General features: G+C 43.3%; 2 protein-coding genes and 3 non-coding genes across 5 annotated transcripts in view; 4 read left to right on the forward strand and 1 right to left on the reverse strand.

Moving 5' to 3' along the window:
- Window positions 1-495: 495 nt before the first annotated feature.
- dhrs12 (dehydrogenase/reductase (SDR family) member 12) lies at window positions 496-6,152 on the reverse strand. The gene is made up of 10 exons (XM_072397761.1): window positions 5,970-6,152; window positions 5,033-5,166; window positions 4,813-4,895; window positions 3,252-3,344; window positions 3,090-3,171; window positions 2,646-2,707; window positions 2,450-2,554; window positions 2,272-2,362; window positions 1,835-1,972; window positions 496-851 (listed from the first exon to the last, which is right to left on the reverse strand). The coding sequence occupies exons 1-10, from the start codon at window positions 6,023-6,025 to the stop codon at window positions 739-741; spliced, it is 957 nt and encodes a 318-aa protein (XP_072253862.1). The 5' UTR covers window positions 6,026-6,152; the 3' UTR covers window positions 496-738.
- Window positions 6,153-6,380: 228 nt separating this feature from the next.
- trnal-caa (transfer RNA leucine (anticodon CAA)) lies at window positions 6,381-6,489 on the forward strand. The gene is made up of 2 exons: window positions 6,381-6,418; window positions 6,444-6,489. It is a non-coding gene; the product is annotated as a tRNA-Leu (tRNA).
- Window positions 6,490-6,822: 333 nt separating this feature from the next.
- Window positions 6,823-6,932, forward strand: trnal-caa (transfer RNA leucine (anticodon CAA)). Its single transcript has 2 exons — window positions 6,823-6,860; window positions 6,887-6,932. It is a non-coding gene; the product is annotated as a tRNA-Leu (tRNA).
- A 786-nt stretch (window positions 6,933-7,718) lies between these two features.
- On the forward strand, window positions 7,719-7,837 carry LOC140320133 (5S ribosomal RNA). Its single transcript, XR_011918009.1, has one exon. It is a non-coding gene; the product is annotated as a 5S ribosomal RNA (ribosomal RNA).
- A 2,845-nt stretch (window positions 7,838-10,682) lies between these two features.
- The window catches only part of kcnh3 (potassium voltage-gated channel, subfamily H (eag-related), member 3), a 164,872-nt gene continuing 162,250 nt past the window's right edge, over window positions 10,683-13,304 (forward strand). The window contains exon 1 of the mRNA XM_072397547.1: window positions 10,683-11,063. Coding sequence (XP_072253648.1) covers window positions 10,988-11,063 — 76 coding nt within the window. The 5' untranslated portion in view covers window positions 10,683-10,987. The remainder of the gene's footprint in view (window positions 11,064-13,304) is intronic.

Genomic DNA, 13,304 nt, shown 5'->3' on the forward strand with positions numbered 1-13,304 from the left:
CATCATCCTCCTGCTCACAGCTCCGAGTCTCATGAGTAACTCATAACAAAGGGTTGGAACACAATTAAAGCTTAAAGCTGGGATCTTTTAACACATATTAACTTATATTTGTTAGGTTTGATCCTTGAGTGCTGATTTAAAAAGTTTATTCAGTTAAAAGCTGATGTGGAAGTAGTTATAAATACATATAAAAGTGCTTTTTATTGGCCTGGCTGGAATCGGTTGTTATATGTGATGACATCATCCGTTTGACTGCAGCGCTGCAGCTAAACTCGTTTTCTCCTCGTTACCACAGCGATTGTGTGTCTGCTGGCAGCACATCGCACATGTAGCTGCAGATAAATGATGCCTCTCTGTAGAAATAATTACAACTGAAAGACTAAACCATGAATAAACTCCAGGGTTAAACATGACCAAGTGGTCCTGGAGTGAAATACGAGCTGAGAAGCACATCACTGATCACTTTTAATGAAATCCAATCGTACATTTTACAAAAATGGATGTACAAATGTCTATTTAGTGTGTAAACATAATATATTTATATCTCCCCATAGTCTTTAGTGTGCAGCATTTTATATTCACTTTATTTAAAGATCGATCGTCCTTTTTATTAACTGTAAAAGATCATTTTTTCCCCTAAAAACAACTTTATTGTATTTAAATACAGTTTTTCTTTGAGGTATCAGTCAAACACGTTTGATCTGTTTAAAAAGCGCTTGAGTTTGGGGTTCACAGGCTCTAAGGTTTGAACTTGAGGGCGATCTCGTCCAGCGCCGCCAGAAGCTTCTCCTCCTCCTGTGGCGTCGCCCGGGAGCGGGCGAGGGGCAGATGTGTCGCCACCGCTTTACGATCTGAAACCAACCAAACCACAAAAACACGTCAGCTGCAGGAAGGCGATTGCAGCGTTGCCCCATTGTGCAAAACTTGCAGTTGGTGGAGATGTTGGCTGTTTAATCTATTCAGTTTCTAACGATGAGACGCGTTAACTTCTCATTTCAACCATATATTGATATTTTACAGGGAAACAGCTGCGTTAATAAAACATTTAGCCTAAAATGAAGCTTTAAAATCGTAGTTTGGACCATTATAAACCAATCAGCAGATGTTTTAACTGTCAAACAGCACAGAACTGGACCCTTCTGCTGCTTCTGCTTCGACAAAATGTGTTTTTCTTTCGATTTGACGAAGATTAATTTAATTTTTCCTTCATTAACACTTCACCCCCCCCACATACACGCTTCTAAAACAAACCAACACAATGACAACAGCTTAATGTCGTCATTTATGCACAAAGCACGTTATTTTCCATAATATTAAACTTATCGAATGGTCATTATTACAATGTGAGGGTTTAATTGCACCACAGAACAATTTGCTCTTCGTTAGAGGAGAAACTGAACCACACACAACTCGGCAGGCCCAGTAGTTTGCTCATAACAACGTGGAATTCATCGTTTTTAACACAGCGGCGGAGGATGGGAACAGCTGGAGTCTCAAGCTGCCAATTTAGACACTCAGAACCTAAGAAGCATTGTTACAATTCGTTCTGAGTCGATCAGATTCATTTAAATCCAGTATTCACTCGGTGTCCCGCGGCACCAACTCCATTCATATTTACTGGCTCCGTTGTTTGCTGCTCGGGAACAGTGAGAGTTTGGTTTGCTGTGGACGAGGATGGTGAGAGAAATGCCACAAAACCGACTCTTTTCAACTACAAGAGGCGATACTGCTTCAGAGATCTGTGGAGTTTGTGGTAATTCTCTGCACTGAGATGCACATTTCCGTGCTTCAGCCTCTGCCCTTAATACCACGATGACAGAAATCTGATTCTGACCCTGGAAGAAGAGTCCGCTCGGCTGTTTGCTGGCGGCTGCAGACACAGCGAGCCACACAATGGTGTCGGCTCCCATGGCCTCCGTCCTCAACTTCGACTGCATCTTGGCGTGGAATGAAGGCATGGACGTCTGGACGGCTGCAGGGAGAAGAACCCAGCATCACATCACAGAACTCTGGACCTTTTTGGTGCCATTTAGCTGCGATTAAACAGCTGAACTGTAGGAGTCTAAGTGAAAACTGAACCCTTGTTTTACCTGAAAATATTTTGAAACTGAGGAAAAAAGGCATTCTGACAGATTTAAGTGACTAAAAATATGTTTTAAACCCTAAAAAAAAGATTCAGTCTTCAGAACTGTGACTTTCAAAGTGTTCACACTAAATTAGGACAGGCCTGCTTTAAGCACCACTAAATAATCTCTTTTCTACCATCTTCACCTGGTGTGTCGGCCCAACCGGGGTGCATGGAGGAGAAATGGATCTCTTTGTGCTGAGACCCCCACCTCTCCGTCAGAATCACCTGCTGTCTCTGCCACACAGACAGCACAAACGCATGTTAATGACGCACGCCACGGGTTTCCAACACAAATCTGCCAGCAGAGCTGCTGCTTCTCACTTTATTCTGAGCGTAAGCCATTGTTCCATCAAACGCCCCCTTCTCAAACTGCAGGTTGTCCACGTCCAGCTTCTGCGTGAGCATGCCGCCCGACGACACCGTGACCTGAGGGAGGAGACAGCAGCAGCTGGTGACTCTCTACTGTGTGCCTCATCACTTCAGACATGACTTGTGTTTCCTCTCTCACTGAACCCACCACTCGCGGGTCTTCGACCTTCTTCAGCGCGGGAATCAGAGCGGTGGTGAGGATGTAAGTGCCTGAAAATAAAGGCAAACGGAGGCGTATACTGAGGTTTTCCAACATCACCAGCCTCCACTGAAACATGTCTGTAGCTCTTTAAGTTAAAAATCACATGTCTTGTTCGAATTTTGCCACATTTACACAATTTTATTCATTCAAATGTCTTTATAGGACGAACATCTACTTCTCCTTTGAACAGGATAGGGACTGGATAGTTTAGTGGTTTGATTGCCAGCTTCCTTGTGGGAGATCTGGGTTCAAATCCCCTGCATGAAAGGTATTGTCTCCAGTAGGGGTCCTTAGGCAAGACCCCCTTACCCTATCTGTAAGTCGCTTTGGATAAAAGCGTCTGCTAAATGCATAAATATAAACAAAGAAAAATGAAGGTGTCTTTCTTACCGAGTGTATTTGTGGCAAAGTTCTTCTCCAAACCCTCCTCAGTTAGCTCTCTCTGGTTGACCATACAGCCTGCGTTGTTAATCTGACGGGAAGCGGTTGAAATGACAGTTAAAACCTGAGAGCCGGTCACAGACGGACCGTCACGGATCTGCGGACGCCTACCAGCACATGCAGGGTGTTGTTCTGAGAAAAGTTCTGAGCAAACTCCCACACTTGCCTCGCGCTGGACATGTCAACAATGTGGATGTGGATATTCTAGGGAAAGAAGAGAAAACTATGTTTTATGACCTTTCCTGATGCGTGAGATTCATACGTCCCACAGTTACATCGTTAGGAGTCCAACATTTTTAGCATTTTTACAGTAATGTGCAAAGGTCTTGAGCCAGAAACAGCTGCAGAGATTCACTGAAACATGTCAAACGTGGATCTAAATCCAGAATCTGAGGCAGAAACAGAGTTTTTTTTATCAGTTCTCAGCAGCTTTAAAGTGAATCTCTGGTCTGAGCTCCTTTATTCTCCAACACAGCCTGAACCCTCTGAGACAAGCTTTCTGTCATTTCTTTAAGGAGTCTTCAGGAATAGTTCTCCAGGCTTCTTGAAGGACATCCCAAAGCTCTTCTTTGGATGTGGGCTGCCTTTTGTTCCGTTCTCTGTCAGATGATCCCACACTGCTTCAATAATGTTGAGGTCCGGGCTCTGGGGAGGATTCATCCCTCCATAAGACCTGTTGCCACTGATTTTCAGTCCACTTCTTGTGTCATTTGGCACAGCTCAGCCTTTTCTCCCTGTTTCCCTTCCTTAAGAACGGCTTCTTGACAGCCACCCTTCCATGGAGACCATTTCTGATGAGGCTTGGGCCAACAGTAGATGGATCAGCTGAAGGTCCAGATGCATCTCTCAGGTCCTGTCAGGTCACAGCTGGATTTTTTCCTCTTTCTTAAGGACATCACTTTCAGATCCTGTTCATCTGCTGTAGATAGTTTTTTAGGCCTGACACTTCTTCTTTTGTCCTCCACTTGTCCAGTTTCCTCAAATGTTTTAAGGACACACTGCACACCATGCTGAGATATGCCAAGTTTTCAGCTAACAGCTCTTTGGGAATCACCTTGTTGCTGCAGAAATCCTATTTTCTGTCTGTCAAACTGTGTTTTCTTTGCTGTTTTTCATAGATGCAGCTAAAGAAATGGGAACAAATGATGTGTCTTTGTGACAGGCTGCTGGTAACAAAGTGCCTAAAGATCCAGTTTAAAATGGCTTCTTTGCTAAGTTGTCTGTTCTGTGTCGACACAACACTGGTTCATCCCTTGAGTTAGGAGCCTTTTTTCTGCCTGAATGATTCATAGCTCAGAGTTAAGCGGCTGAAAAAGCAGCCATTGTCCAAAGAGAAACTTTGCCCTTTAGGTGAACTATTGCTTCAGACCACTAAACAATTACAAGCATGTGGAGTGGGTTTGGCTGTACAGAACTGCTTTGTTATGTGACAGAAGCCGTTTGGTATATGACTTTCTATAACACACCTCACAAGTTAAATATTAATATGTAGGTTTACGAGATGTTATGTCATCTTTATGAGGAGTGAAACATCTCGATTTTATCCTTAAAACTGCATGTAAACAGGCCAGATTTACTCTTCTCCAACCACAAAGGTCTCTCCACTTCGTCTCACTGCGACCTTACTGCTGGAAAAACAACTTTTAAGAAAGATAAACAAGGAAAACCACACCTGGTTTTTACTTTGTTCAACAATTTCATCTTTGGCTGCTTCCGCTCGGCCCTTGTTTCGACAAACCATGTGAACAGTTCCTCCTGCAGAGTCGAGACAAAAACTCATCAGTGCATAAGTCCGAAGTAACTTCCACTAACTTAGACATTCAACCTCTCCTTGTGATAACTGTGATCAGAACTGGTTCAGACAAAGGGAGAAAAGTGCTTTAAATCCTCACCCCTGTTGGCGATTTCATGTGCTGCAGCTTTCCCAATCCCACTGTTGGCACCTGTGACCATGAAGGAGCGTCCAGTCAGGTTTACATCCAGGTCAGTGGAGGCAAAATGCTTTGCTGCAGCTTCATAACCACTCCTGTGAAGACCAGAGAGCGACAGTGAGTACATATACAAAGACTCCAACACGTGCTGCATGTACTGGTGTCATACAATGGCAGAGATGCTCACATAGAGAATATATATTCATCCATTAACGCGTTACATTTGAAATTTGACATATTTATAGGACATTTTTAATCTTGCGTAAAAAGCTCATTCTGCGTTAAAAGGTTAACTGTGCATTAATTTGCGCTCACAGCTGTTTAATTAAAGTTGTCTTGACCACCTCTACATGCCTAAAGGCATTGAGCTGCGGCTGATCAGCTGTTTGCGTTCACAATTGAACAGATGTACCTGATAAAGTGATAAAGTGGCCGGTGAGTGTATAAAACACTGCTTTTTCTCAGTCAGGTGTTACCTTTATCTATGGCTTAAAGCTATCTATGTATTTGCTGTTTCTTCTGTGCCTTCACGGACTGAATCTACTATATATGTGTATGCATGTGTATGTAGTTTATTGTTAGCTTTTTATATAGCTTGTTATATCTTCATTTGTAAGTCGCTTTGGATAAAAGGGTCTGCTAAATACAGAAACATGAACATAAACACATGCCCACAGTAATATCATGGCCATACTGGTTCACTGTAACATATTGTATAATCCTACATTTGATGAATATAATCACTAACAAAGCAACATGCGGTTTAACCGTGGGTGCTGTCTGAAGGCTGTAATTACACAAGAAGGACTCGGTAAATGTTACGCAAATATATTAAAAAACAACTAATAAATTTGCCTTCTGAAAGCCATCAGTACAAAAAAAAAGGCTCTATACTTACTTTGTGTACTCTTGAAGTCCTTTCACGAACCAGACGGCATTCCTGAACATGGTCATTTTCTCATATATGAAGCAGCTATCTCACAACGTATAGTAAACTGTTGTAAATGCGAGGGTGGATTTAAAAGTCCAATGTTTTGTTTCATAAGGATGACTGGGACATGGGCGTGGAGTCACGCGTATAAGCGCCGGAAGTACGTTTTGTAACAAAACCTCTACAGCGCCCCTGTCGGATATCTGTGTTCACAGCCGTCATTGCGGATGAATTGTAGCTCAGTCACGGTTGATTTGAGCTCAGCAAAAGTATTTCAACGTATAAAGAGTTAATAAAAACGGGGAAATGCCAGTTTAATAATAGTACAGTTAGGAGTTACGGTATTTATACTCATAATGTCATGGTAACGGCGTCGTTGTCAGGATGGCCGAGTGGTCTAAGGCGCCAGACTCAAGGTTCATACCTTCCTGTAAACGGGACTTCTGGTCTCCGAATGGAGGCGTGGGTTCGAATCCCACTTCTGACAATATTTTTTTCCCTTTATTTTATCTTCCATATTCTTCGTGATACGTTAGCCGAACATATTTCTAAGATCATAAATGGCAGAAGCACAATCTTACTTTACACAATGTTTAAGGATGTAAGCCTCACGGCGAACTTGTCCCCCGTAAGACTCCGTAAAAACCGTAAATCGACCGTTAGTTGGCACAAAAATGGATCAGTCGTTTTTAAGTAAAGTGTTTTATCAAACTAAAGTTTAGGTGAGGGAGTTTACAGAAGACGCTTCAAAACCGCTCAGTCACATTCTTCATAGTTATCAGCAGTTAACTACGTTATTGTGAGATTGGTAGGCGGAGTTGTCAGGATGGCCGAGCGGTCTAAGGCGCCAGACTCAAGGTGTAATACCTTCCTGTACAAGGGACTTCTGGTCTCCGAATGGAGGCGTGGGTTCGAATCCCACTTCTGACAATAACTTTTCGTCTTCTGTCCTGAAACTAAACGATAGCTTTTTAATTCCACCCACTGCATTTAATCAAAGTGTTTTCTAAACTTAATGATATGAAAACAATTAAAAGTATAGCCTAAAAAATACCAAATGACGATAATCACTAGTAAGATAATTCGGTACATGACGTGAATGTCGTTCAAGTCAATTCTTGAAGAATATTTGGTGTTTAAATTCAGCTTGAAACTTAAAAAAAAAAAGAATCCAAAGTAGTCAATGTTCATATAAGAGTAAAACAAAAAATAATTCTGGATATGTAGGCCAACTCTGAGAAAAAAATTAAAAAAGACTACAAATATGTTCATGTTAAATTCTGATATAAATTTAATGTAATTTCATGTTCAGACACATGGTGTCATCCAAATTAGTCAAGTTATATATGTTTCTGTTTCTGTATTTATCAGACGCTTTTATCCAAAGCGACTTACAAATTAAGATATAACAGCTATATAAAAAGCTAACAATAAACTACATAGAAGGAACCCAGGAGTCCGACTCTGTCAGAGGGGACAGAGTAGTATATGTAACTTATATCTGTATATATTTAAATAAGAAGCACTCATCCTTCATACATTTAAAATGTAAACAACATGTACCAATTAACTGACTTTACAGGCAGAAACACGCGCAGAAGTCTGATACACAGTAATGCCTGAAATGTTTGCGCTGATGAACACAAAGCATGTCAGAGATATTAGAACAATGGTTGGTAGTGGGGTATAAAAAGGTTGTGCTATCCTCCAGTCTTCGCTTACGGCCATACCACCCTGAACACGCCCGATCTCGTCCGATCTCGGAAGCTAAGCAGGGTCGGGCCTGGTTAGTACTTGGATGGGAGACCGCCTGGGAATACCAGGTGCTGTAAGCTTTTTCATTTCGCCATCAGAGGGCGATGTTGCCTCTCTGTGACCAGGGAAAAGGTGTGTTCCCCACCCAAATACATCTTTTTATTATAGTATCCGACAACTGAGCTCTGTCCACAAAGACTGAGAGGGTTTCCGCGTGAAGTGGAGTTAATTAATGTGGCAGTTGACAATCATCCAGCCACCTATCAATTTATCAATTGAACAGGTCTGACATCATATCAACAATTACTTCCCTGGAAATCTCTCAGGAGCCACTGATGCATTCACACAAGTGTTGCCATTTAAAAAATACAATTATTTAATCACTGAAAGTCATACGAACCCATTACTAACTTACTATTTATAATAACATAATGAGCCTGATTCACTGTGTTAAACTTAAATTAATTTACAATTGTGAGCAAAAAGGAAATATTCAGACTGATTTCCAGGCTGCTGACCTCTGAGGGTTAGAAAAAAGGCTCCTAACTCAAGGGATGAACCAGTGTTGTGTCGACACAGAACAGACAACTTAGCAAAGAAGCCATTTTAAACTGGATCTTTAGGCACTTTGTCACAAAGACACATCATTTGTTCCCATTTCTTTAGCTGCATCTATGAAAAACAGCAAAGAAAACACAGTTTGACAGACAGAAAATAGGATTTCTGCAGCAACAAGGTGATTCCCAAAGAGCTATTAGCTGAAAACTTGGCATATCTCAGCATGGTGTGCAGTGTGTCCTTAAAACATTTGAGGAAACTGGACAAGTGGAGGACAAAAGAAGAAGTGTCAGGCCTAAAAAACTATCTCCAGCAGATGAACAGGATCTGAAAGTGATGTCCTTAAGAAAGAGGAAAAAATCCAGCTGTGACCTGACAGGACCTGAGAGATGCATCTGGACCTTCAGCTGATCCATCTACTGTTGGCCCAAGCCTCATCAGAAATGGGCTCCATGGAAGGGTGGCTGTCAAGAAGCCGTTCTTAAGGAAGGGAAACAGGGAGAAAAGGCTGAGCTGTGCCAAATGACACAAGAAGTGGACTGAAAATCAGTGGCAACAGGTCTTATGGAGGGATGAATCCTCCCCAGAGCCCGGACCTCAACATTATTGAAGCAATAATTGTAGATAATGCACTTAACAAAATAGTTAAGTGCATTATCTACAATTCTGGATTTATATATGAAAAATTGGACATTTAGAACATAGTTTAGAGGACTACATTGACCATGTAAGTTCACATCTAAAGGAATAGTGTAATTTCTCCGAGACAGTGACAGCCCCCCCCACTTTGTTTTGGTTAGTTGCTTACTGTTTACTGACCTTAAACACACCTACCAATTACAATTATGCTCTTCCAGTAGTTCTGTAGCAAATAGGACAGCTTCCAATGGAAAACGACCAAATACCCAAAGCATGTTTATGGAAATATTTTAATAAGGACAACTAATGATGTAACAAATTACAGACTTTTCCTTTAACAAAAAATGTGCTGAGGACTTTTAAGTCCAGGTTAATTTCTATTGTGTCAATGTCTCAAAATGTGCATTAACAATGAAAAGTCCAATAGTCTAATGTTATTTTTGTTTTAAGTTCTTTTATTTTGAAAGGGGGCGGAAGTTTATTTTGTTGATTCTGTGTTGGATTTCCTGTTCTGGTACAATCTGCTCTGTTGAGCAGCGGCTCCGTCAAAAGTAGAAGTCCAACGTAAAGATAAGGAGAGCCGCTGCTGAGACGGCGGCGCGCCCGCTGGGTCACTCTCATCGACTAGAGTGTTAGCGTTACGTTCCCATGGTAACACACGGAAATACAATGAAAATAAATAAGAAATAACAAGAGACCGATCCCTTGACAGGGTTCATAAAAGGAGAACATGCATTTTACATATTTTCTTCTGTATATTGGGGGGGACAGGTTGGTATTTTCTCAATATTGGGGGGGGGGGGGGGGGGGGGGGGGGGGCACGAGCCCCCAAAGAATGCGTGGTTACGCCATAGATTGAAGCAGTGTGGGATCATCTGACAGAGAACGGAACAAAAGGCAGCCCACATCCAAAGAAGAGCTTTGGGATGTCCTTCAAGAAGCCTGGAGAACTATTCCTGAAGACTCCTTAAAGAAATGACAGAAAGCTTGTCTCAGAGGGTTCAGGCTGTGTTGGAGAATAAAGGAGCTCAGAGCAGATATTCACTTTCACCACACATTGACTTGAAAAGCACAACGTGTGGTTTAACTATGCAAAGTATCGTAGCCTCCTCCCGCTGCCTATGATCGACCTTGCGCTTTGTCACCAGAAGATGGCGCAATCTGACTGCGCCATGAAATCTGAACGTTTCCAAGTGACCGCATCCATCATGGGGTGCTGAGGAGAGCGAGAAGCAAACCAATAAGTCGATCACCACGGTTTGGTGGTCTTTTTTATTCAATTATAAACTCAGCAATACATCAAAACACAGTTGTTTCCGTGTTTGTTCACTTTAGAAATCGAATTAAATGTGATAATACCTTAAAAAGTGTCTTTCTTTTGAGTTTTTTACCATATTTATTCGTTTTTCTCATGTACAAATAACGCTTCCTCGGCCTCTCCAACAGGTCCTGGCGTCTCGTGTGGTTTCAGGCGCGTGTGTTGATCAGATCAAGGGAAAGGCCACTGGTCTCCCAAACAGAATCCCTTTGTTGTCTCCCACCTCCACTTTGAAACAGGACCACGGCTTGGCTCGACCTGAAAGGCGTCATGTGATTCTCAGTTGTGGCACGATAACCACGCAACGGGAGGGAGGGAGGCAGGGAGGGAGAACCGAGGAGGAGCTTGGTGATATAAGATTCACTCCACGCACCATCAGCACCAAAACTTGCAGGCTACCTATCCATCCTCATCTCCCCTGCGCTCGCGCACACAAACACATACGGGCATTTTAATTAGATTTTTTTTTTCACCCGGTTGGAAGGTGCACAGGTGCATCCCACGGTTATTACTCCCTCTCCGCTGACTTGATTATGGTCACAACCCCCGCGGTGCCAAGGTGGAGCCACCGCGCGTATCTCGGATCGGTGCGCTTCTCCAGGGGCTGGGATGCGCACCGGGCACCTCTCGCTTCCTGCCGAGTTTTGGGTCTGAGCAGGAGTCAAGCGCTGCCCCGGGGCGCCGAGCCAGGAGGAGCCAGTCGACCCGGAGCAGGATGCCGGTGATGAGAGGTCTGCTCGCCCCACAGAACACCTTCCTGGACACCATAGCCACCCGGTTCGATGGCACCCGTGAGTAACAGGCACAAGCTTTCTGGCGATGCCTTCTATCTATTTATCCCCCAAAACAGCTTTTCTTTTTGATATATTTCTCCAGTTAGTTGTGTTTTTGCTTGTGGAATTATCTCAAAGGTGCAACTTTAAAAGTTCACGTGTCCCCTTTCACTCTTAAAGGATTCTGTGACATCCTCTGTGAAAGGCAACATTTTCTTAAATCTGCAATTTCAAACGGCGAGGGTCACAAGGAAGGCTGGAAGTTTTACAGATGTATCATGTAGGTCTCTATGTTCAGACCCTGCACGGAAGCCTTCAAGGCTTCAACAGTTGAATTAAAGGCCAGCTGTGTTTATCACCCACTGTTGTAGTTTATGAGTCAGGCTGCCTCCAGTTCCACGCATCGTTGCTTCTACTTCACCCCGTTTCGTCTGCTCATGCCAGCCAGTGGAACCAGAAAAGTTACAGGTCTCGGTGTGAAGCCCACTCAGAGCTTTATTACTTCACCCCACATCCTCCTTTATTCGGATCCGTGCGATATCAATCAGGTTATTTAAGAAATGGCAGCCGAGCTGATGCTGGAAAAGCGACGCAGGACGCACAGAGCATGTTTTCTGCTTTGGCGAAGGGTGTCTTGTGAACAGATGCGATGAGCAGCCCGTGTGTGTTTGGACCCATGCTGGGTTGGTGGGCGGGTGAGAGATGCTTATGTCGCGTTTGAGGCCGTTTGTCTTTCTCTCTGCGTTGGTTTTTCAGGGTGAGGGGAGTTTATGTGCAAGTGTGGTGCGCGAGCGTCTCCCTTAAACCAGTTATGTGTGACAGCATGGCAGAAAAGATTATGTGAAGAGGCAGGAAGCAAGTCCCTCAAAGGCAGATCCCAATCTCACTCAAGGTTTTTTTCCAAGTCTTCTTCTCTCCTCAGACAATCAGCAGTAGTTGGGCCTCCTGCTTTATGTTCCAGACATTTAAATATGCTCAATTTGAAATGCAAAGTGACTTGTAGTTGTTCTCCTGTGGCAACGCCGATCTGTTGCACACAAAGACACAAATAACTTGAGCATTATCCCTCTCTGCTGCAACGTGTCATTCGCCAGACTGTGGATGCTGCATTATTCATAGGAGAGGTTTGTAAACATGCACAACACACACATATGCTGACACACAAGTCAGTGAAATGTAAATGTTCTCATTCATGATCAGCCTTTGTCATCTGAAGAAGAAGAAGAAGAAGAAGAAGTGGTCTGAGTGCAGCTCTTTTTCTTTGAGTGGCTGGCGAAAACACAGCCCTGCCACATGCCGAGGTGTGATAATTACACATTTCCAGCAGTACATGTGCAGTCTTTGTAATTAACACGAAGGGATGTCAAGAATTCATCGTGGCCTTTCTGCCAGTTGGGGGAGGAGGAAGGGGGGAGTTAAATGAGAGGTTGTTGGGGGCGGGGAGGGCGGGAATGTGAGCTGGATGGTTGGAGGAGCTTGTGTAGCTGCTCTGGTGAAAGGGGAGAGGGATGGTGGGGGGGGGGGTATAGCTGATGTCTACATTAAAATGCATTTATGTTCCGGCGCTAACAAAGATGCTATTATGTTGCTTTTTTTACACCCTGATGAGGCTGGAGGAGAAGGTGGAGGTGATGGAGGCTTTGTGCCGTGGTATGTTTCTGTGAAAAGGTTTTTGTTGTTATGTGAATCAGATGGAAACCACCTGAAAAGCCCTTAATTCATGCCAGAATAATAGCCAAAAGCACTTTGCTTCTGTTGTTTAAGACAATCAGCTGCTTTGTGTGACTTTGCCTCTGTTTCATCTGACTTAATGTGGAAGCCGTAAACTCCAGTGTTGCATTCAGAAATGTCTTTGTTGCTCAAGTTAAAAGCAGAAGAGGCTGATGCCTGAAATGTGGCACAAACATCTGAACCACTGAGCTTCAACCTGAGTTAATTTCTGTCAGCCTCAAGTTCAACCCAAGGAACTCAACTTGAAACAACTTGACAGACAAAGAAGCTTAAAACAGAACAAAAACAGAGGACATTAGCCTATAACAGGGATGTCAAACTCCAGTCCTCGAGGGCCGCTGTCCTGCAGGTTTTAGATGTTTCCCTGCTTCAACGCACCTGATTCAGATTAAATGGACCTCTTCGAAAGATTGTTAAGTTCTGCACAAGTCTGCTAATGATGCATTGATCTGATTCAGGTGTGTTGAAGCAGTGAAACGTCTAAAACCTGCCGGACAGCGGCCCTCGAGGCCTGGAGTTTGACATCCC

This window comes from Leuresthes tenuis, unplaced genomic scaffold (assembly GCF_036924035.1).
Source record: "Leuresthes tenuis unplaced genomic scaffold, fLeuTen1.0.hap1 SCAF_12, whole genome shotgun sequence".
Taxonomy (NCBI): Eukaryota; Metazoa; Chordata; class Actinopteri; order Atheriniformes; family Atherinopsidae; genus Leuresthes; species Leuresthes tenuis.

Excerpts from the sequence above, each read along its gene's own strand:
- dhrs12 (XM_072397761.1), bottom strand. The coding sequence starts at position 6,025 with ATGACCATGTTCAGGAATGCCGTCTGGTTCGTGAAAGGACTTCAAGAG. Across the intron at positions 5,167-5,969 it reads GGACTTCAAGAGTACACAAA|GAGTGGTTATGAAGCTGCAG; the intron begins GTAAGTATAGAG and ends TGGTCTTCACAG. Across the intron at positions 3,345-4,812 it reads TTGAACAAAGTAAAAACCAG|AATATCCACATCCACATTGT; the intron begins GTGTGGTTTTCC and ends TTCTTTCCCTAG.